Genomic DNA, 24,933 nt, shown 5'->3' with positions numbered 1-24,933 from the left:
CTATCTTTTCCACAGGCAGGACTGCACCTTGCTTGAATGTTAATGAAGATAAACTATCAAAATATCAATAGCAGAGCTTTGACACAGTCCACATTAAATTAATCCCTGTGAATCGAGTACATGTATTTGCAGAAGTGGTTGCTCACTCCTGAACTGTACATAGCATCACATGATGAAAGTGAGAAATCTGCTTCAGTCCAGATAATTTATAATCTCACCTAGGGCATCCAGTCACAGCCACAGTGTAAATAATAAACAAAATGCAGTTTTAATGCTCAGGAAAAGTCCCTTTCTTGAGACTGGTAATGTCTCTCTCACTTCAGCATGTTAATCTGGTTTAAAATAAGGGATGCTAAAAAAGCTGTTTGGCACTATATTACCTATGATAACTCACTCTGTGTTTATATGTATGTAAATCACATGGGAGACCTCAGCCAAAGGGGGAAAAAAAAAAAAAAAAGAAAGGAAGATTACAAATCAGGTTAAATTGGCCAGTATTTCTAACATGAATAATAGACTGTAAATAAATAAACAACAATGGTGTGTGGTAAAGCTTTAAAGCTCACAATGTGATTCTTCATGTCAAGCAACTACTGATTAATCTGAATGGAAATTAACAGGAAACTGGAAGATAATTGTGTAGCAGCTCTGTCTATCCTGGATCCAGAGCGCAGGTGCTGGGCCACATCTGCCCCTGAGGACAGCACAGAGACCATTATTCTTAACCAGAAAACACCCTGTCCCACTTTTACAGCAGAAGACTCAGGAGGACAGAGAAATACTATCAATTTAATGGCCATCAGTTTTGTAATCATCCCACAGCCATCTCCCTAGAGATATATTTAGTATCAGATGCATTTTACAGCCAAATAAATACTCCAGGCTTCAGTGTTAACACACCATTAAAATGACACCATCATGCTACATAGAATACTATAAATTAGACCTTGACTACAACAGGACAGACAGAAATAGCTGTCTATTGCTCTCTCCCCTGCCCCACTTTCTCCACCTCTGCCTACTCTCCTGAAGAAAAATATTTGTAAAGGAAGTAGAAAAATAGCTTCCTTGTAACAACGTCTGTGACTGAGGTAGACACTCTATGTCTGCTGATGCAGGTCCCTAAATATCAAGTGCCAAGGGGGTCAGCCATAGGACATTTTCAGTTCAGAGCGTGGTGTTGAAGAGGTGAGCTAGGTTTGCTTTACTTCCCCCCTCCCTCTTCCCTCACCTCATCTCTCCTTACCCCTTCCCTTTGGCACTATATAAACCAGAGGGCAGGGCATCCAGCTGCTTCCACAGCAGAACAATGTTTGGGCAGAGTCCATGTTGACACAAGTGCATTATATCCTGAAGGGTCAACTGCAGCTTTTTCTGTTTTGGTTACTTTTTCTTTACCAAATGCGTAGAATCCTTCTTCTACTTTTTCACAGACGTGATTGGTCCAAAATTTATGAGCTCATGTAATTGTCATCTCCTATCATTGTATGATCATGCCAGTTTAAGAGTATTATCATTTTCCCATTAAAACAATGAGAAACCCTCCCCTTCCTTAACATTTAAGAAAAGTTACACCTTGAAGGTACATGTAGGACTGGTTAGACAACCAAGACAACCCCTTCCGCCCAGCTTTGGGCTTTTCTGAGCAAGGATTACCTCAGGTCAAGGTCAAATACAAACCCATAGTGCACCTATGCCACTTGGTCCTGTGGTCCTTGGGAATGATAAACTTTACATGGGAAGGCCCACAGTGTACAGTCTGTTTGAGAAGCATCTTGGTAAATGCACCATCCTACAGCTCTGAAGGGGCAAACTGGCTTCAGTCTCACAGGGGCAACAGCCCAGATAAATCACTGACTGCTGTTTCCGGGAAGCAGAAATATGCCTCACCTTCTCAGAAAACATCCCACTCCACAAAATGCACTTGAGGTGGAGCTTAGCTAGAGTGGAGGTGCTTGCAGAGAGAGGTATCAGATGCAATTTCAGCTATTAGACAAGGAAGTACCAGTACTGGTAAAGCTTCTCCCGGGTTTGAGACTGACATTGTCAGGACAAGAGGCCTGTGATTCTTCTAGCTTCTCCAGGCACATTTGCTCCACATTTTTTATTGGTGCAAATATACTCCACAGTCTATTAAAAATGGGCTGATGGTGCTTGAAGTTTCCCTCTCTAAGGGGATCTCTACTAAAATCAGCACAGGGAACTCCAGAAACACACCTCCACCTCCCCACCTTCAAATATTGACTCCACCTCCAGGCATTTCAGATACAAAACAATCAAACAAATTAAAGGAAGGATTTTTTTCTTTTTTTTTTTTTTTTTTTTTTTTTTAAAGAAACTGCCACCATTCGTTTTCCAGGCAAAGTCTTTGTGTGTTTGCTCATCCAAAACACAATGCTGTGGTATTTCAGAGTTTCTGAAGTGGCAGAGTAGGCACTGTACTCTTAAGTTTCATTGAGTGCTCGTTCAAAACAGCTGTATGTACTATATAAAACATGTTTACATAGTAAATGTACTTCCTGTAGACACAAAGAAATGTTAATGAATAACCATTCCTGCATTTCAAAATTTGCAGGGCTGTGGGAAGGATCAGTGCATGACAAAATAGTTAATGTTCACCCACTTTCTGGCACATGAAATCTGTTACTACAACTAATCCCTTACAGAGAAAAGAAAACATGGAAAACAAACTGGTGCTGGCTGGTTCTACTATGCTTTTTTTTTTTCCCCCTTTCTTTCGTTTTTTTTTTTTTTTTTTTTTTTCTTTTTTTTTCTTTTTTTTTTTTTTTTTTTGTAGAGGAACTGTGAGATGCATATACATGGGAGAAGAACAGAAGAGGTATTCAGTGGAGAATGCCAGAAGGCATGGACTCATTTTGGTAGGCAAGTCTGTTGGCTTTAATTGTATATATTGTCTTGGATTCTCACCTTCAGAAAAAAATGCCAGTTTGATCTCACACAGTATTCACTACCCATATTTACATCCTATTGCCTGGGGCCCAGTGAAGGCAAACAGACATTTTCCTTTCAGCTCATTTCTACCTGAAAATCTATATGGCTTAAAAGACTTCTAAAAAAAACAGATCTGCATTTATCCTTGAAAATTTTTAAAAAGCAAAAATCAGGTGATCTAACTTACAGCATTGCCCCCGAATAAGACTCAAAAAGAAAAATGATTTCTACTCTAGATGAAGTTCTTCCTGAAAAACAACAATATGAAAGAATTAAGAATTTAGTATATAGCTGTGAAGTCACACAGATGATCCCCACCACCCTCCAAAGTAAGCCAGTAAATTAATTAGGCTTTACTACAGAGCAGTTTTATCTGAAAGACAGAGCTCTTTTTTCCCCATCCCCTGAAAATATGCAAACCTGAAAAAGAAGCACAGATAGGAACCAATCTACTTCAAGGGAAACCCAAAGAGCAGGGTTTCCTTTCCAGGTTTCTCCTTTACTAAGGATCTGCACTGAAGTAGATGAGATAGGAATAGTTTATGCCAGCCAGGAATCTGCTCTGCATCTGAGGACCAATTTATGAAAAAAAGGTGATACACCATATATGGACCAGATGCACTAATGCTGTATAAAGCAAAAACAGGCTCTGCTGGGGATGTTCCAATATTTCTACACAAGATTTCACAGCACACAAAAATTGCTCTATGTCAATGAAAAAAACCTTTTTCAACTGCAACCTCTCTGCATGGTTTGAAAGTGCTACTGTGGACAAGTTTTTTTTTAAAGGCCACCCAACAAGAAATGCTCAACTATATCTTCTTCACAGGGTGGCATATGAATAGCACATTTCAGTTTTAACAGACTGAAAAATCATTACCACAGCAATAAGGCTGAGACCTCCGAGCAATTTTCTCAACAAACACATTCCTTGACAATTATTGTTTTGTTCAAAAGATATATTTTGGTTTTGAGATAAGACTTTTTGTAATATCACAGCAATTAACAAAGGACAATCTGTTGCTTTTTCTTTTCCCTTTCACACGTTGATACCTTCTTATGTTTTAATTTGTTATAATTTGTTAAGCTTTTTATTAAATTCAAAGATTTCATTATCTTAAACTACCTGAGGAGAGGTGTTGATAGAATTCTGGCAAATGTGAAAAGTCCTCAGCAAATAATGTGGTGGATATGATGAACTTGCATCTAATTACCAAAATGATGTTTCAAAACATTTTTTCAGAGGTACTCAGTTTCTCCAAAAGTGATGTGAAACAAATGAGGATAGAAAAGAGTTTCACCAGAAGCAACCGCCACAATTAGGCTTATATAACAAAACTGATGAAATGAGAAAAAAAAACCCAACTGATTTCTTTATATGTGTTGTGAGAAGAGAGGTAAGAAAACGTCAGGCTGCAATAGTATTTTGCATTACCAAACACTGCCACCACGTGTTCACTTGGAAGACCATCAGGCTGCTTGAAAACAGCCGGAAAATAAGCATTAAAAGACAAAGTAAATGAAAATTTGTTGCTCTCTTATTTAAAATGTTTCTGTATAATGCAATAGTGATGACGACCCCAACATTTTTTTGAAGTTTTTTCAGACGCTTGTGTTACATTTGTATAAGAACACATGGTTCTCTTTCTAACCCCTCCTATCACTGTGGAGAGCTCTAACTTGAGAACGAGAGAAAACAACGGACAAGCTTTGTTTCCACACACAGATACCTGCCATAACTGATGTTCCATCGTGTTTGTGCAGAGCCTACCTTAGTAAACTTCTAGTTCATCTAGAAGGCACCAAACCCCTGAAATGTTCACACAACTACAACATAATTATTTCAGAGATTGGCTTTTCCTTAAATGTTTCTGCGTTTGAACAAAATCATGCACAGAATGATGGAGGTAATGGATTCAGAGGACTTGCTACAATGTTAATTTTCATTTCTTTTAATATAAGCATCAAAAGATCTCTTTCCTCTTGCTTGAAAACTACATCTGTTGCATTTTGAATTAAAAGCATCAAACTTTACTCAAATACAATCTCTCAACTGAAAACTCCCTTTGAGGTGGAAGGCAGGAAGAGGAACTGTATCTCACTACTGAAAAGCTAAGATGATTAGAGATGCTCCTCAACTCATTTAGTTGGGATATTCAAGAAGATGCAAAAGAATCCCAACAACTTAGTCAAAAAGATGGAATACCTGATTTTCTTCCACATTTTCAAAACTTAAGTCATAAATTCTATGAGTTGGGATGCCTAACATTATCTTGTAAGATCAGGAAGTATTAGAAAAATTCTCAGCTATTTTTAATTAATACACACATCAAAACTGATTAACTGAACTCAGAAGAACTGACTGAGGAACCATCACTCCCTCATCAGCACTAGCCAGGTTTTTTTAAAAAATAAATATATATTTAAACCACCTTCCTTGGAAGATGCTGCAGATTCCACATCTATCCCTGCAACAATTCATTGAGTGAATACACTCTCCAAAAAAATGCAGACCTCAGGGAGCAAAGCCAACAATTAAATCAGACACAAGTAATACTTGGATGAAATATCACACTTGTAAGAACATATTCTTTGGTACAAGTCTAGATATTTGAAATTTCAAAAACAAAAGAATTTTGAAAAAAGACTGAACAACTACTTGAATGCCTAACGGACATGGAGTTTTGGACAGCTCACCTCCAGAATTAACTCCCTTTAGGACAACAAAAATCAGAACACTTGTATTTAAATGTGAAGTATTTCACCAGCAGCACCCGTGTGCATACCCACTGGATGACTTTGGTTATTCCAAGCCTCCTTTGCTCTCAGGAATACTGAGTGTTCAGAATGAAGATTTTTTTCTAATATCTTAAAACTCAAAGTGACTCCAAACAGATGGTAAAGATGAAGAACTGAAGAAGTCATTTCAAGTAACTAGTAAAAGACAAATCCCCTGGTCTTTACCATGTCTCTTGCCATTTGTTCTTCAATGTGCATTGCAGAATATGAACTTACTCTGCAGCTCTATTCTGCAAATCTTTTAACAGCAGGAAGAAACCATAAGCCTCGTGTGCAGCTCTACTGGCGAATGACAGCATTAAGTCAGAATAAATGGGACTGTCCCAGTCTGCTCCAGATTTGTTTAAAATAGATGACAGCAGTGTTCCCATCAAAGAGCTTCAGAGGTAGGAACAAATTGGAAAAGCATCTTTGACAATATTGCCAGAAGTCCATCATGTTTCTTGCTGCAGCAAATCACATCTATGGCACTAGTTAGTAAAGGACAAACTGTAAATGTGCTCCATCTTAGGTAAAAACACATGAAGAGATTAGCATGCAAGATCATTACAGCAAAGTTTAGACACAGGAACAAAAGAAGAGCTGGTATTGTTGAAAATACATGTCTATGGTCTATAAGGTGCTTTTCAGTGCATTAATATACTTTCAAAATGAGAAAATGTGTCAGCTGTTTAAGTACTTTTAAACCATGACTGTCTTAATTTCTTGATATCTCTCCTACAATACGTACGTAAACCTAAAATAAATTTTTTGCCTTACGTTACTTGTCACCTACTCCCTTACAAGACTTACCACCATCAAAGCAAGTGTCACCATAGATGTTACTACCAAGCTACATGCTTAGCAAAAGTTAACATGCTTGAGCAAAATCAATGGGTACAAAACAAGCCTTCAATAATATAATTAAGATGTATCAACTCAGTCGTTAAAAAAAAGCTGAAAATTTCAGACTGTGCCTCATACGCTGTATTTGATGCATTATTCTCCATTCCTAGTTCTAATCATTTTTATCTAGATCACATTTCTTCACACCATTTAGTTCCATAGTAACAAAAAGCCTTTGGAAAGTGACATAGTTAAACTTCAAACACACACAACATATTGCAAGAGTAGCATAAAAGAAGAAATATGATCTTTGTTTATCTGTCACACAAAATAAACCGAACTAGTAATTTTCTTACTGTGCTTTCCAGTCAAGAAGCATTCCAAAGAATCTTACTAGAAAGTAACTTGAATTGCTAATCCTTTCTAGAGCAAATCATTTTCCAGACATTACTCTCTGGTTTTAGTCTCCATAGGAGAAGGCAAATGGATCAAGACTGGTGACCTTCTGTGAACCTGTCCTTTAGCTGATGGATTCCTTTGAAATTATAATCTTTGGAGAAGACAAAATGGGAAAATTTATTCAGGAAAAAAAAAATTCTTCAAGTGAACGTTGAGTTCAATAAGAGGATAACTTTTTGAACCACAATAAACATCTGTCTGTGACTGTGTTCATGTGAATGTTCATATTTAATCTTCATTACATTAACTTGCTAGATAATTATTGGGAATGAGCAGATGAAATTAAATAAGAGAAACACATTTTTTGCAGAAGTTATTCCACCCTGCTTCCTTTAAATCCTAGTATATAAACAACTGGTTACGGTGTTATCAGCTCTTCCTCAGTACAAGATCTGACTGTTTTGAACTAGTAACAACCACAGCTGCAAATGAGCACTACTTTATGCTAAGTGTTCCTCATTTCTTCCTCATTTCTTAACATGTTGATCACAGTGTCTGACATTATTTCCACTACATATCAAAATAAAAAATTACTTTGGAAATTTAAAATCTTCCAGGGCTTTTATTCACATTCTTCTCTTAGATATTTTCAGTATAATAGAAAACTACAAAAAAAAAAAAAAAAAAAACCAAAACCGAACAAATGAAAAATCACCCAAACACCAAGCCATCAAACACATAATATACTTAAAGTAGAATCTGCATCATCCTCATTTAGCTCACAGTAAATCTTTTTCACTAGATTGCACAAACAGTCCATTCTTCGGATGCTTGATCATCCAACTCCAGCCTTGACAGCCATCTTCTCATAAAAAAACTAAAGTTTATGTTAAAAATTTGACAATGACTGATGAAGCTTGTCTTTGAATTAGACTTTTCCAACTTGAGGACTCCAGAACTCTTAAGATACAAAAATGTCCAAATAATCTTAAACTAAATTAATTTATGCAGCTAGCTGCATTAACATTAGCTTTCTGTCACCATTTTTCTTTATTTTCATCAAAGCTTTCTTTGTAAGCTCCATAGTTTCATCCCACTTGTTCTTCTCAGGGCTTGTGTACGTCACCAAGTTCTCAGTGTACTGCAAGACTGACTTCAAAAACCTACAAGAAATAAAACCAAAGAAGAAAAACTCATTAAAAGATTTAAAAAGAAATTAAGAACAATATCTCAATGCTTGATTTAAAGCTGCCAATGTTTCCAAATCTCCCTCAGGATGATCAATACATTAAGGTGTCTTCTACTTCTGGAAGAGAGTCAGTCCCTCATTCTCACAGTCAGAAGCAGTAATTTTCAGTACTGCAATTAAACACTGCTATAGAAAGAATGTGGTGATAAAATGTGTGGTAGAATTTTGCCCGATGGCTTCCTTTCTTTTTGCAGTCAAATGCTTCACCATGCCTACAATATGCAACCAGCTGTTTATTGGCACACAAGGAGTAAACTACCAACACATTAAATACAGTTTTTATGTATTAAATTTTTTTGCGTGTGATCCTTCTCTGTCTATACTAAGAAAGAGTTCAATAAAAATTAAAAATGTGAATAAATGGACAATATATTTTCAACAAAATTTATTTTAGTTCTTGAATGAACATTGTCTGAGATATAATGCTAACTATAATGATAGAAACAATGATGAGAACGTACTGAAAGTCATGCTGTTCCATTTTTTTTTCTCTACAGGATTTATATTACAGATCAAGAAGGAATGTGTACAAGTTCCTATTTTCACAAAGTAAATCTTAGATACTCACTTTAGATACTGCAGATAATCAGAAGGATTCTTCTTACAAACCAAATGAATGTTGACTAGCTCCAAAGTAATCAAAACTAAGATAAGCCGCAACACCGGAGGCAAAAATTTAATGCTGGAAATAAGCAAAAGTATTTTAAAAGAAACTAACTAAACCCAAATTAAATAGAAAACATTAATATAAAAAAAATTCTTCATACTTCTGCATTCATCCTAAATAGCTGGATATTGCATAGTTGGGTGGGGCTGGGAAAGACTATGAAATGTCCTTCAGCAGAGAGTGGAGCAAGTATTGAAACTATAAACAAAGACTACGAAACCCCAAAAAGAGACAAAAAATAGAAGCACATATAACACATTAGAATTCCAAAGGAAACCTCACCAGCACCCATTACTCCCTAGGCAAAAAAGTGGAGTTTAACTGAATTGCAAATATGTATCATCAGCTGTCACTTTCAGCTATGTTTCTTAAACAATACGGTTAACATCTTCAGGAAAGTAACCTGTCCAAGAACACAATATTTACACTTTTCCCAGTTCTTAAAGCAGATTCGTAAATCCCTGGAAAACACTTGTGAATAGGAACAAAATTAATGGAATACTAAATCTCTCTTCTATATATGTAGATGCTGACCCAGGCTTAATGATAAAAAGCAGCAGAACTAAAGCAGGTAGAGTCTAGAAATCATTTTAACCTATTGCATTTAGATAAAACTTCCATGGCATTTATATGCCTGAATAGGAAAAGCTAGCATCTAAAAAATACAGTCTAAGATTTACATGGTGTTTATATTTGAAAGCTTATAACTTACAGTGAAATAATCTAGAAATGCTAATAATAAACATCAAATTATTCTCCAATTTGAGATTTTCTTGTTGTGTTTTGTGGTTGTTTTTTGTTTGTTTGTTTTTTCTTTTTTCTTTTTTTCACTTTGCTACGTAATAGAAATCTGGGTTGATATTTAACTCTAAAATGGTTAACAAGAAGACATGAACACCTTTGACTTTATACTTCTAGGACAAACCACCGAAGGCTAGCAACAGCAGCATACAGCCACCCTCTCAACCTTAACCACCAGATCATAAGAAACCACCACCCGACCTGTTCAGCATTCGCAGGTAGTTATGCCTCTGGCGAGAGCGCAGGGTCCTGTTCACCCACTGTTTGTACCGCGACTCGGTGCTGGCAGTAACTTGCTCGGACACCTGATGGCACTGTGTGCTTATCTGACGGAGTATCACCACGATTTCCAGAACAGGTCGTGGAGAATACAGTGTGCAAATACGAACATCACACAGTTCAATCAGCAGCCTCCAAAACATGAAGGAGGAGTTAATGTCAATCTTTTGTTATCTGGATTTAACATAAGACACGTTTCATATTCGGTGTGGTTTGATTCATAACGTTTTAACTCTGAAAGCGGGTTACTCTTGCCTCATGAGTTAAAAAAGCTAGGATCTATGTAGCAGGGATAGTGATTGCGTTCTTTATCACTTTACTGAATATAAATGCAGAGCTGCTGGTGATGGATATTATTCCCATTTCACATCAAAGAAATACAACCACAATAAACAGAACTGCCTGGCTGAAATGATACACTGAACACATCACAGCAGGGCTGTGGTTGAAGCCTCCCACCATAGTTCAATTCACAATGAATTAACAGCCATCGCAATAAAACTCACTCCAACAAATGGTATTAATTAGTACTCCCATTAGTGTGTGGTCTTTCTTCTGGGCAGAGCGAGAAGCAGACAACCTTCTGTAAAATGCAGGTGGTAATGCCACTGTTTTAATCAACACCACACCAGATTATGCTTTGTTAAAGCAACAAATACCTTTGTACTGTTGTATTCTAATCTGCCACACATCACTTTAAACACTCCCTTCTTATAGAAACGTTTCTTCCCTCATGCTCAAGTTATCTCTGAGACAGCAAAATATTAACAACTAAAAGTGATAAAGGCAGAAAACTCTAAAAATGGTTTAACAATTTAGTAATAAGGCTTCTTTTTCATAAATGAGAAAAGTGCAGATTGGTGGGTGGGAAACAGAGGACACATATACTATAAGTAAAGCAACAGATAAAATCCTCTTTGCACTACCCTGCCCATGCCTAACAGGTTTAATTGGGAGAGTTTTGTTCCAACATACTAATTCAGCCATGGGACTCTTGCAACTAGTCTAAGAGTGCCAGTTAGGTATAATTGGAACTAACATATTTCCAAGTTGGACAACAAGTAAAACTATCTTCTATTTTGGAATCTTGATACTAAAGCACATAAGAACAGAATTAGGTAGCAGCATATTACAATTTCAAATGTCCCACACATAGCTATGACACCAAGCAAATTACGCCAAATTTCTCATGCAGTTGTAGCACACAAAACAGATTAAAACCAACATAATTTAGTCAGCACATAAATATTTAAAACATTTTGCTTCCCTATCTGAAAGAAAATGGTTCATTTCTTCATGCTAGTTTCCAAGTAAAATCTCTACTGTAAAAATGGGCCCAACCTACAATGTCTCATCTTCATTTTGAAGCTGATGTTCAGCTGCATCCTTAAGATTTTTAGAGTAAATCAGCAGCAGCATTAGAAAAGTGCACGTAACATATCAAGCGCTGCTCTAAAAACAGGGAAGTGAGTCGCTTAGGTTTGAGAGTTCTTGTGTTGGGCTGCAAGCAGAAGCTGACAGCAGGAACCAAGAGGAAACCAGACTCACCTCTCTGTTAGGACACTACTGACTGGATCCTCGGAACTATAGCAGTTCTGGGGCATATACTGCTGCCACTGGGATACAATTTCAGATATCATCAAAATTAAAGTACTAGCTTCAGTATTTACATCCAACCTTAGAAATGAAAGAAAAAAAATATTTGAGGTGGTAAAGCTATAGAATCTACTATTTCTCAAATGGCATAGATCAAGATGCAGATTTTTTTGATAGCAGTGTACTCGATGTCCACTCTCCCTCTCTGATATTGCAATTCTTTTTCCTGCATCTTATAGACAGGATTTTCTTTAGCCAACTAAACCCAAGCTCTTCTCAGTCTCAGCAGCCTTCTGAAGCCTTTGTAATCATCAAAATCCTATAGCACACTGAGTATGTGCTAGACACATTAAATTTTCACCTCTCAGTTCTAAACAAGTACAATATTCTCCAGTGACATTATGGCTTCTTCCTTTTCAAATAACAGGACAATGCTACATTCTTTTTCTAAGTAATATCTCATGTAGTCTTCCACCAATTGGTAGATTCAAGATCGAGTTTAACTTCCTAACAGCTCCTTCAGCATCTTTTCAGAAATAAAATATGAAGTCACTAACTCCTCTGTATATATCAGATGTCTTGTCATCCCCTTCAAGTTAGCACAGTGCTTATAGCTCTTATAAAACCTGTACTGTGTATAGCACAGATTAAGCTAAAAAGAACAAAGGGGTCTTCTCACCCCTATGGTGTCTATCATCTTCCTAGTAAAGTAGTCAAAGAGACATTTCACCATCTCAAATCCTGTATCCTTTGTAACTATTTTGAGAACTATCTTTTTTAATAGCATATACATACCCTTTAATTGTTTGAACATGCTCCTCAGGCAATTCAGGCCATAAGTGAATACTCTTCATACATTCCAGGACCTCAAAAATATATAATGAAAAATGTTACATAAAGTGTAGCCTCTGACAGGCAGAACAACATATTTCACTTTTATTGGTGGCTATTTTAGAAAAAACTGCAACAGGTAGTAAGATACTTGTTCAGCAGTGATAACTGTGTAAGCCACCATCAGTTATTAAGGTTAATGTTAGGGCAAAAAGTCTGGATGTACACTTTCATGTTAAATCACTATCTGAATCAACTAGCTTACTATTCTTGTTTCTTTTTTTTTAATATAAAAATTTAAGTAAGATGACTTTGTAACGTATCATCTGAATGCTGTTGGAATTGAAGTACTAAGTATGTCTACATTCCAGTCTCAGATCAATAGAGGAACATCTGCAAGCAGTTCAATAATTCATAAACTGATCAGCAGAGAACTACCACAACACTTGAAAGCAGACTTTGCAACAATGACAGAATCTTAATTAGCTGGCTTTTATTCAATAAAAACCTTAGTTATAGCCTAATCCAAGATCCCTAGAGATATGACCAGAGTGTTCCTGAGATAAGAAAACACAAAGAGATCAAGAAAACTACAGAAAGCAAACACTTGGCTAAGAATCAAGCTGTTCAGTGATCTTGAGCACAAACACACCACCAACTGCATAAACAGGAGTACACTTAATTACAGCCCATTTTAGCAACTCTCCTGTAAGTTCTAAACTATAAAAATAAAAAACTCATTAAAAAAAAAAAGTAAGATTTTAACTTGTTAGGACAATCGGAGCATGTAGAAAACAATTAGACCCATTTTAAGGATCCACAATGCCAAGGAGCAAAATGCTTTCACAGCTGGCAAAACCTACCTGTGTCTTGAGTCGGGAAATCGGATGAAATCGAGAGCGGTAGCGACTTGCGCAGTTCATCAGGGGTTTTATGACCACGTGCTCCTGATTTACAGAATCACAGACAATACACAACAACTCTTTTTAACTGTCCTAATCATATGCAGACATAGACACACAATTTTATGCAAGCCACCTACAGTACTGAAGGCAATAAAGACTTCCAAACGTCTGAGGGCTGGAAGCAGCAGTCAGCACGGCAGCTGTGTAAAGTTTAATTTCTGTGACACATTTCAGCAGGGAAACCTGACAGAAAAGCAATCAAGTATTCTCTTAATGCAGCAACATGCAACATATGTACTGAGAAAATTAAAAAAGAGCTGCAACTAAGAAATGGAAGATTTATCTCACAGGTTGATGTATGATGCTGAACAAAGTAATCCCAGATATTATATTTGCTCTCACATTTTCTTGTTAATAACTGCTGATGTTAAGAAACATGCATTGCTAGACAGAAAATGTTCACAAATTCCCAGTACAGTGTGGATACAAATCATACCTCCATTAGTGAGCCACCATTACTTATAGTGTCTTGGAGAAATAAAATCTCAAATATTACATGCCACAGTGGCTGAGCTACAGCTGTTCTACACACCTCTCAAAAGTCAACAGATAAACAGGCTAGGTATTGATACAATTTGACAAAATTAAGTGGAATCACTGTAACTTCTGGATCAACCATGTGAATAAGGAGCAGTTAAACTTAAGGTACAGTAAGAAAGGGTAATCTTTTTGAAAACTCTGTACTTATTTCACTACAAAACTATAAAAATAGACTTGCAATTTTTACTTGAAGGAATACTTCATTTCCACAAAAAGCTGCTGTCAATTAAGATTCAGTTATAAGACGCTCTAAAATCGGATTTGGCATCCAAAACTGCTGAAAAAAATAATCTTCTGAGAGAGTAATATTGATCCCTACCTTAAAAGCAAGCATGTCCTCATCTGAGAATTTGCAGAGAAGAGTAATTGCAAATGCAACTATCTGATTGGCTACTTCTCTGGGAAATGCTTCTAGATCGATTTCTCCATGGCTTAAACGATCTCTTATACGTGGACCCTCCTGGTGGTTCAAGAAATCCCAAAGAAATTCCTGTGGAAACATAGACCATGTGTAGGACTCTATTCTACATCTATTCACATAGAACAGAAAATATGCAGTGTACAGAATAAGTCTGAAAGATAAGTATGTGGTCATGTCTATAGGAAAGAGAAATTTAGATGGTCAGGAAACACAACACAAACTGTGCTCACATAAAAAAAAAAAAAAAAAAAAAACCAACCAAAAAACAGGCAACTTGTCATCTCGGTAGCTTCTGAGGAAACTCAAAACTAAGATACATGCTATTCCCTGACAGGCAACAAGCGATTTCCTTCAGTTTTGTGTCCCAAGCCCTCCACAGCCCCACTGCCTCGGGCAACAGGACAAACTCAGGTCTACCCTACAGCCCCAAGGCATCGAAATTCAACACATGTAGTTTTCATGTTCACTATCTGTTTGGGTGGCAAGACGAAAGATGTGCTCTGGTAGGTTTGCAGGGTTTCTTGTGCCATTTGCCCAGGTAGCATAATATGTGCCCCAGAAACCCTCAGAAATAAGTTTCATTTTTCCTGTATTCACCATTTTTCTTCTGCTCCATTCAACTGATATTCAGAAGTCTAAAGACAAATGTCTCTGAGACCTCTGTATTTCAGAAAGAAAGTCTTAGAGCCTAACCCAATACAGCTTACCAGGTACTACTTTGTATCCTTCACTATGAAAAAGGGTAACAAGTTTCTGTTTCTAAGATGCTGGTGATGAACTCCAAATGTGAAGGAAATAAATATTAGGTATGACATAAATATATTATGAAGTTTAAAAGCAAACAAAACAAAAACAAACTACAAAATTTTCAAAACACTTGCCATTGCAGGTTCCCCAAGAACTGCAGGAAGTTGGTTGATGACTTCATTATCCAAACACTTTGCTAGCATCTAGAAAAAAAGTAATTTGAAGAGAAACTTATTACTGAAAGCCAAACAATCTAAGAAAAAACACAAACTAAAGTAATTAGTAATTAGCTTACCTATCTTTAACCAATTACTTCAGCCACTCAAGAATCAAGATGTCCCATTATTATTGAGAGACAATTTGAGACAACTGAAAAATTGAGCAACTCTGCTTGTAATATTTATTTGTATTTATTTTGCATAACTGAATTTAGGAAAGATAACAGTGTTTGGTTCTGTAAGATTAAAAATTTAAAGATATAAACATTTAGAAGAAATTAAAAAGTCTGTTCATTAAAATCTGTATTAATTTTGATATTTTCTGGAGGATTCCAAAAGTAAAATGTTTACTGCCCATTATCTTCTATTTGGAAAAAATGTAGAAATAATGTCCTAGACAACATAAGAAAGTGCCTTCTGGTCTCTAGTAATAGAAAACATGCATATGCTTAAATTCTGAAACTGATATATATTTAAAAAGAAAATAATCACAAGTACCTCATCAAAAGTGGTGTAGAGAGCAGAAGACTAGAAGAAAAGACAATTAATATTATTTGATTTTCAAATGAAAACAATGAACTAGACATACATACCAAACTATATTTGTTTATTTGCATGAGATACCAGAGGTGCATGAATAGCAAAAAAACCCCCACCCTTATGAATGAAAAAAAAAAAACCAGGATTTTTGGATTAGGTGCAAGTTTTTTAAAATAAATATAGCATTATCTACTTTCCACCCTAAACCACTGTTCCTGACCAGTAACCTTCAAGTACCTTTTCAGATTTCTTTTACTGGAAGGCATCTTTACAAAAACATAAGAGGCATTAATGAAACTCTACTGGAAATTTATAAATCATGTTCCACAATGGATTTGAAAAATTTTTGGAGAGAAGTCTGTAAATGTGTAGGTACCACACTTCTAGAATAACTATTTTGTAAATATTGTTAACCCTAAATCATCATAACTGGTTTTAGACAGAATTTTTACCTCAGCTGTTAGCAATCGGTTTGGACACTTATTAGTTGTAGTGAAGAGCAATCTAAGTCCAACTTCCAGCTGAGGAAGTAAAAGAATCACACAGTCAGCATACCTGAAAAAAATAACAGAGATACCCAAAGGGGTTTTCCTCCCTTATAAAAACATTCCAAGTGGAAATAAGAGCCATCTCTGAGTCACACTCTCAGACCAACAACCTAGATCAAAATTCCTTTATAAACAAACAATAAATGACTATTTCTGCCCAACAGAAGCTGACCACCAAATTCAGACCAGCTCAGAGGTAAGAATAACTTACAAAAATGTGGAGCATGGGACAGCAAAACAAAAAAATGTACTTTTTTTTTTAAGCTCAACATATTGTTATCATCTGAAAGATTTGTTTCCACTTGCTTTGTAAACTTCTCCTTTTAGGCTACATCTGCAATAGTTCTTTCTAAGTTTCAAAATAGAATTTGTAATCTTAGTTGGCACAAAATAGCAAGTCCATAAACCATAACACCATAAAAATGGATAACAATGTTGTTAAGCAACCGACTTAGCAAAAAGCTTTGGAATCTACAAGTACAGTTATTATTTTATTAACACAGATTATATTATTTTATATACAATTAAAAAAAAAAAAAAAAAATAAAAGACTGTTACCTGCTTTGCTTGAAAGCTGTTAAAGCAGCCATCCAAAATGGTAACATTGTTTTCAACACAAAACTGGATAGTTTTACTAGCTCTTCAGCTATGGAAAGCATTTCATGATTAAGATCTGCAAGTTATCAAAACAACATTGATAAACTACATACAATCTACAGGTTTACTAATTAATATTAATTAGCTATTATAGTTAATTAATACTAATTAGTATTTTCACTGAAAAGATAATATTATTTCAGCATTTGTAAAGGGAGACTTAAAAGTCCTAATTTATTTTAACTATGCATGTACAGCGGTAGTCATATCATCAGAAAGATGATCAGAAAAATCAGATCAGACGAGATCAGCAATCTAGTTTGTGAGATTGTATTTTTAGTGAATATAAAATTACAGGGTAACAACAGTTAAAAAATCATTGATACTTTTTACTGAGATTAAAAGACTACACAGCAACTGGACCCAGCTCCTGTTGAGTTGTTCTCCACCTACTTCAAATACTTAAAAAAAGTGTAATATACATTAATAATTTTAATTTAGTAAGAAACAGTACAGTAGTATCAACATTTGAACATAAGCATATTGTTCCTACATCAATCTTCTCTGCTGATATTTAGCATAATAAATTAACACTTGATACTTGAATGCTACCATATAATGAAACTCATACTCATGAATTCACATTGTAAATACCTTATGCAAGAGAAGGTTTAAAATGGCCAAGTGCAACCTGATTGCAGAAGGGTTTTTTCTGAAGCAAACCAACAGCTATAAGATTTATAAGATGACTACACGATGAATGGAATGTTAGCAGCTTAATTTGGTTCCCAAAAGCACTGTCTCAGTTCTGTGAACAGATGTTCCACCGACAAATTGCACAAACTGACCGCGACCACTAGTGACACCACGTTTCCCCATATTCGGTTGTTGCTTTAAAAACAGTAGGAATAAACAAAATAAGGTCTGTAGCCAGGGAGATGGAAAGATTTTAATCTGATATTTCAAGTCCGTCCCTGAGAAAAGCACCAGTGTACTGAAGATATGTCACCATCCCTTCCTCTGTTTTAATACTACCTTCCTAGTAAGATGGAGGGCACTAGTGCTGAGACCATTTCAGCTGGAACCCACTGATTCTGGAAGGAATCAGACTTTGTAGAGGCAAACCAAATGACTGTTACATGAAATGAACTCTCATCATCAAAAAACTGGAACACACAGTGGAAGTCTCTTAGAAGTAGTAACGTTACACATTTCAGTGTGTTACAGTTATTTCAGAATGTAGTATTTTTTGATTCAATTGTCAGGGAACTGCCTACGTATTGAAAAGCTGTCCTACAAACATGTCTGATTCATCTAGTGACAGCTTATACAGCTATCTTAACTAAGATTCCATCTTAGAACTGTGGGGAATACATTACTTTAACAGCACTTTTGGACAATGAAACAAGAGCAAATATAGCATAATCAAAACTTGCTAATGGTTAAATACTTGCCTGGAAATGCATCAAGCTCATCTAAGTTAACAAAGATCACATAAGGTCGATGTACTAAAATGCATTCAGTTTGCAGAAGATACGTCTGTAACAACTGACCCAATCCTGCAGTTAAAAGAAGCAGCATAGCACAGTATCTAGGAAGAATACCATAATGTATTAGAAAAGCTTATACAACTAAATATTTTGCAAAGAATCGATATTTGTGGGTTGAGGACAAAGACGTTTCTTACTCTTTAAAAAAATATCCAAAAACCTATGCTCCCCATCTTTTTGGAGTAGGGGCACTTAATTGCATTCACAAGCATGAAAAGAATGTAGAATTAGGAAAAAAGAACCACTGTATTTTACACTGGCTGTTATTGCTCCTCCTCCAACCCCATTCTTCTGCCCGTATTTCTGAGTTATTCCTGACTGTCCTGACAGACAAGCAACTGTGTATGAAAAAATTACTGTTTAGCTTTCTTGCTTTTCCTGCTCGTAAAAAAACCACTGGTCCTAAAGCTGACCAGCTTAATAAGGGCTGAAGTATTCTGTGGAAAGCCCCTCCCAGAAGAAGCAGCAGCAGCAGGGAAAAGCTGCTGGGATACTGTCAGAGGCCTTTGGACATTTTTTTTTTTAGTTTGTGCTTTTTTTTTTTCCCAATAAGAGCATATAAGTTTTACTAACAGCTTTTCAAGCACTCTCAAAACTGACGGTAAGAAAATGAGATTTTTTTTTTGGTAACTTACTTTACAGGAATTTCTTGTGGGGCTGCAAACCCATGCCACAAAACATTACGAAGATTCAGACCATATGGAGATCCAAAGAATACTCTCAGTACATTCATCTAATTAATAAACACAATAATTACTGCATGAAGAAATCTATAATTTATTACCTTGTATCTTTCCCTGACAGAAAATGTCAGAAGTTATGGAGAAACTACAATATCTACTGTCAGGATGACTGGCCATAGCTTGTCATGGTAACAGCAACATATTATTTGCAATTCCTGGTATTGTCTATAAGGAAATCTTTCAGCTTACTTGTATGTATATAGAATATAATATGGGAAGAACAAAACTAGTTATTAGACATTCCAGACAGACATGATAGCTAAACAAATAAGATCAAGTTTAGCTCTTACTTCTTATAATATAGACCCAACATAATACAAATTAACAAAAAACGTGGAACTTGCATTCAAAGCTGCATTTCCAGATAACTAGCCCAAAAAAGGGAAACTTTGTATTTATTGCTGAACTGTAAGAACTGAACTATTCCACATGCCATCAAAATACAAGAAACAATCCTTGCACATTTTCAAGCAGTGCAACTCAGAAAGAGCCAGACAACTCTGCAACTTGCTCACCCATTTGACAGACGTTAAGTTTTACACATGTAGGTTTTTCATGTAGAAAAAAAAAAAAAAGATCTTGCAAAAGTGCCCTTAAAATACTTCCATTCACAATATTCACTGTATTTTTCATATATTCCCCAAACGGTAACACGTAAAAAAGGAAAGTTTTTCCTATATATTCCAGAATTCGCAAACTCTCCTTCAGAGTAGGAAAAGCCTATGCTTGGAAACCTGCCATTTGGCAAGAAGCTCAGTATTTATGATTTATTTCAAAACCATGTACTTACTACAGCTTTTCCAAAGACAACTGCAAGTTGCTCAGAAGCAAGCAAGTCTCTTAGAAGGAAAGGGCAATCTTTACCAATCAGTAAATAGACCTATTAAAAGAAAACCAGATAACAGAACTAATTCCGTACACTTCTTTTTATTTCAGACATAGAACTTGACTACTTCACACAGAAACCATTTTTATTATTATAAAAGCATTAATCAAACAAAACCCACCAAATCCTTAAAAAGGCTTTAAATTCTGTAATTTCATGAGAGATTAAAATTCACAGGACACATCAGGAAAGTTTGGATTTTCCTATTTAATGTTGCCATAGTTAGGCTTTTCATAGTACCTGTGTATGTACTGGTCTTCTCTTCAAGAAAAAAAACAATCAACCAACCAAGTAAAGCACAACAAGAACATGTAATGAAAGGAATAACCTCTACCCAGGACACCACACTTCATTTTTACCCTAGAAATCGATGGATGTTTCATTGTTAAAGAAAGGAGACTTGTGGTTTGTCTTCTGATTTTGGCTGTTCCTTAAACTAGATTTTACTGTAGTTGTGCAATCTCAGTATCTCTATCCTCAACTGCTACGAAGTCTTCCACTCTTTGTGTTCTCCCTGATTTTTTTTTTTTTTTTTTTTTTTTTTTTCCAGTCTTTGGTAATTCTTCAACACTTGAAAATTTACCACTCCCCATTCATGGGCCAATTGGTTTGCCTATGTGTGAACTAGCCCATTGCTCTTTCTCTGGCGTTTCCTACTCCAGAAATCCTCATAGAGAATTAATAACCAGCCACTTTATCTTATCCGTGAGTAATACACCCCAACAGCAAAGCCTCTTTTAAAATAGCTGTTGCTCCTTTCTCCCTAACCTGCAGTAGTGGATGGCATCTGTTTCCGTGGTCATGCAGTTACTCAGATCACGGAACTGATCCAGCTAAAACCCAAAAATAGAGGTAGGGGAAAAAAGGTGGAAAGGCTCCTGCACCAGTTCATCAGCGTAGCTTGCTACTAGGTCTTGAAATATTTGCACTCAGACATGGTACAGAATACCAGAAAAGAAGGCAGGTGGCTGTGGAGTTTGATTGAACAAACGTAAGCAGTGCTATCACCAAAAAAAGGATACACCACACAAGGTTCTTAATACCAGTCAGAATTCCCAAGTTTAAGTCACATCACGTACACACTCCTTGTCTCATGCTGGTCATGGAACTTCTGCAGTATTATTACTCTCCAAACTTAACAACTCAGTGTATACCTTTACTAATTACTACAGGGTAAAGGAAAGAGGGAATGTGTCAACAAGACATTCTGGACTACAGGATGGACCCCATGTCTATCCAGCTGATCAATTAGGTCAAGAATTTGTTAGCTGACTTCTAGATGTTTTTGCAGTACAAGGCTCATGCTGAAATAGTTAAACAGATGCATGCCCTGTGAACAGAACTCTGAGAAGTTCTCTAGCAGCCCATTTCCAGCTGCATGCTCCTGTCTCTCCACACAGAAGTAACATCATCATCATCACATCTTCTGTGGAAACTATGCTGCTCCCTGTTCCAGTTAAATAAATCACAGCAGAGACCTACTATATGCACTCCAACAAAGCAAACTACTCTTTTTCAATGAAAATAGTTTGTTACAGCGCTCACAGAAGCAAATCTATCAGCACAGGTGAAAGACACCAAAAAGATGTTTCCATTAACACAACTGGCTCTGGAAAAGATCATCTGTCCAACTCAAAATGCATCTGGGCTATTAGTGTACTACTACGGTAGAGGGCAACCTGACTTTTTAAACATGCAATTAAATCAAAGAGTTCATTCCCATCTCATGAAATCAAACCTGCAACAGACTCCTCATGCTGGCACTTACATCACCCAAGGCTCGCTCCAAGCACGACGTTAGCTTCATTAAGCCAAGAGCAACTTCAGTAGTTTGCATATATTGCAGAACATTGAATACTTCAATAAATAACTGTATGATGGGGAGAGAAAGAATGTGGTGTTAAATATTCAGAAGGAAAAATCAAATTGTCAAAACCATAGAGAAATCTAAATATTCCTCTGTGATAGTTGCTATTAAATGTAGAAAGAAAACCATCCCAAGGAGATAAAAATGTAGCGATGTCTGGAAAGAAAGTGTCCTAGAGCACCTCTTGTATTTTTAGTTGCATTGTATCTACTGCCTACAAAAATTATGAACAATAACTTCACAAAGTAAAACCTGGCATTAAGCACAGATTATCAGAAAAACAAAATCTATCTTAGGTTAGAACAGGCCTAACATGCCTTATGTTCTCTGTGGTAACTCACATAAAATTTAATTACAAAGTCAGGAAAATTAGAAGCAACTATGTATCAGAGAAGTATAATTAGTTACAAATTCTAAGCATTTTGGTTCCTTGATATCTCTGTGTATTCTCACATAGCCTTCCTACAAAGGGTTCATGTGACGAGATACAGATAGTCAACAGACACCTCCCTACCTCTGTGCAGTTTGTCCAGCGAAACCACAGCGCGTACTGAAACACAAACTGCTCCTTGGTCAGAGATCTGAGGTGCGAATTCACAGATTCACATACAGGTCCTAACGATCGGATGCTTTTGATAAAATCCACACTTTGATCTTAAATTAAAGAACAGAAGGTGATTAGAAGACAAAATTTCCCGAAGGTCCAATATTTTAAAATTCACAAGGAGTCAAACCTGCTACAGCTTGTGTACAAAGATTTTTATACAGACTATGTTAGCACAATTAATACACGATGATTTACTGCCCAAAAGACCACATAGATAACATATGGAAAAGTAAAAGTGTAGTGTGAAATGAAATAAGACCAAGTACCTTTTCCACATTAAAAAAAAAAAAAACCAAAAAACAAAACAAACTTAATGCAAGAAAATAGGGTTGTAAAGAAGATTATTATGTTCTGTTTTTGTTGGGAAGAACCTACTAGTATACACAAATTCCACTTAATCAAGCTGGAAGCTAGTGCAGGCTCAGAGGTATCCGCCAAGTTGCACCATTTACACCCTTTAGAGAACACAGATGGACGTGGTACCTTACTGAGTGGTGTCACTGCTCCTCTCTGGTGGGACAGTTTTATAGGAAAATAAGTTCTTCCAATTTACTGAAAGATACTGGTTAAGGCAGAAATATATCACTTTAGCCATCTCTGAAAATTAATAGCAAACTTGCATGATGCAATTTGGCAAATAAAATATCAACAAGTTCATCAGGGCATAAATATTTTGTTTTGGGTAAAAAATAATTATAAAATGTTCTACATAGAGAAGGGAAACCAAACAGTACTTCTGTACAAGCTAAAGTTGGGGAAACAAAACTGGAAGCAACAGCAGAAATACAGATGGAGAGCATTTTAAACTTGCTGCAAAAAAGGGTAAAAAGAACAGAGAAGAAATCAGCTATGAGGTAGGAGAGAAGCAGAACTGAGCCCCTTTACGTAGAAGCATGAAGTTGTGAACCAAGATGAACAAGAAAGCAAAGGAGAAGCTAATTACATAGCACAGAACACAAGAATCTTATGAACCAGCAATAAGCAAATCCCAAATGTAGAGGAAAAAATTAAAGCTCCTTGTAGGTATGAACTGTACGTACCCTAATCTGCAGCAAAGCTAATGCTGTACTGCAATCAAATGTTGTAACTGAACTAGGTTTGCTATGAGCTGTACTGAAATTCTGCATCAGTCTTAAATGTGTCACTACTAGAGCAGGTAAACACCAACCTGATTCAAGGTAATATACATGCTCTGCTACAGCTTGCCAACGCACTTCACCATTTTCAGATAAAATATTGTTAATATCATAGGTATTTTTCTTCTCAAATCCAAGTTTGCAAATCATATAATGCACAGGTGGAGAAAGACAAGTAGTGACTGAATCTGACGATGTCATCTAGAACACACACACAAAAAAAGAGTCCCTGCATTAAGAAATTACATACAAAGAAAATTATTATTAAAGCCTAACCACAAGCACAGATACACAGATAGCAATACTGCATCCATAAAGAAGTTGTTAAAGTTTGCAATGTAACTTTCATCAACGTGCATGATGAAAGGAACTCACCAAAGAAAACTAGGGGAAGAACTGCTGTATTTGCACAGTGCCAAGATGGCATATTTCTGGATGGTTATATCTGTTGAACTGATGCCAAGACAGACTGAAGAAAAAGATCCCTGTTTATATATAACCTCTAGCCTGTCTAGCTTCTGAGTTTGTGGGGAAACTGATGCTACATCAAGTAACACTGAGAGCTTCAGTCCTTATGAGCAGCAAAACCACTGCAGGGTGGTGTGCTGGTGGTGGTGAGGAACATGTCAATTCTTTATGAACTGGTAGTAACAGCAGACGCATCAAAGCATACATATTATTTGAACATTAGTCTACACAGAAACACAGGCTGATTCAGAAGCACATATTTGAATGAAAGAATTTTCAAAGACAGAATTGCTCATGCTAACAAGGAGGAAAACGCTTCTGATTTAGTAAAAAAAGTCACACTTCCTCATTAATCTGAGAATAGGCAGAAAAATTGTTTGAAAGTGCAGCATCACAGCAAATATAAAAATTCCACAGAAGTTAAATTAAAAACATTTTTTCCTCTTTAAATAAGTGGTGGGATTGACCCTCCCAGTACGTGATTTCTGAAATCATGGCTTGGAGGAGGAACTACGTATTTATATGGGTAACAGCACAGAGCAAGTATGACAGTTCCTATGAGGAGCAGGTAATAGCTGCCACCAGGAATATCCTAGCTGCTATTAAAAATAAACCCAAAACGTTCATAAAATATGTCATTCAGTCCTTCACCTTATATTGAGTCCTCTCACGTTTCACTATCAGAAACAGGAGTCAAACTCG

The 24,933-nt window shown here is 36.3% G+C and overlaps 1 protein-coding gene across 1 annotated transcript; it reads right to left on the bottom strand.

The window, feature by feature from the left end:
- Positions 1 to 7,978: 7,978 nt before the first annotated feature.
- On the bottom strand, positions 7,979 to 23,964 carry ERMARD (ER membrane-associated RNA degradation). The gene is made up of 17 exons (XM_008935793.1): positions 23,796 to 23,964; positions 22,535 to 22,674; positions 21,922 to 22,023; positions 20,058 to 20,147; positions 19,160 to 19,257; positions 18,429 to 18,565; positions 16,936 to 17,050; positions 16,282 to 16,384; positions 15,788 to 15,817; positions 15,206 to 15,274; positions 14,223 to 14,393; positions 13,262 to 13,345; positions 12,363 to 12,433; positions 11,520 to 11,648; positions 9,894 to 10,103; positions 8,793 to 8,906; positions 7,979 to 8,138 (listed from the first exon to the last, which is right to left on the bottom strand). The coding sequence occupies exons 1-17, from the start codon at positions 23,962 to 23,964 to the stop codon at positions 7,979 to 7,981; spliced, it is 1,992 nt and encodes a 663-aa protein (XP_008934041.1).
- Between the last annotated feature and the right edge of the window lie 969 nt (positions 23,965 to 24,933).

This window comes from Merops nubicus, unplaced genomic scaffold, assembly GCF_000691845.1.
Source record: "Merops nubicus isolate BGI_N331 unplaced genomic scaffold, ASM69184v1 scaffold11502, whole genome shotgun sequence".
NCBI lineage: Eukaryota > Metazoa > Chordata > Aves > Coraciiformes > Meropidae > Merops > Merops nubicus.
Note: the sequence above shows the minus strand (reverse complement) of the source record. Positions and strands in the feature narration are given on the sequence as shown.

What these genes read in the sequence shown, in the direction of transcription:
- ERMARD (XM_008935793.1), bottom strand. Translation starts at nt 23,964, where the DNA reads ATGACATCGTCAGATTCAGTCACTACTTGTCTTTCTCCACCTGTGCAT. An exon ending in TGTATATTACCTTGAATCAG is followed by an intron (nt 22,675 to 23,795) that starts GTTGGTGTTTAC and finishes CTTTAATTTAAG; the next exon opens with ATCAAAGTGTGGATTTTATC. An exon ending in AGGACATGCTTGCTTTTAAG is followed by an intron (nt 13,346 to 14,222) that starts GTAGGGATCAAT and finishes TCTGTAAATCAG; the next exon opens with GAGCACGTGGTCATAAAACC.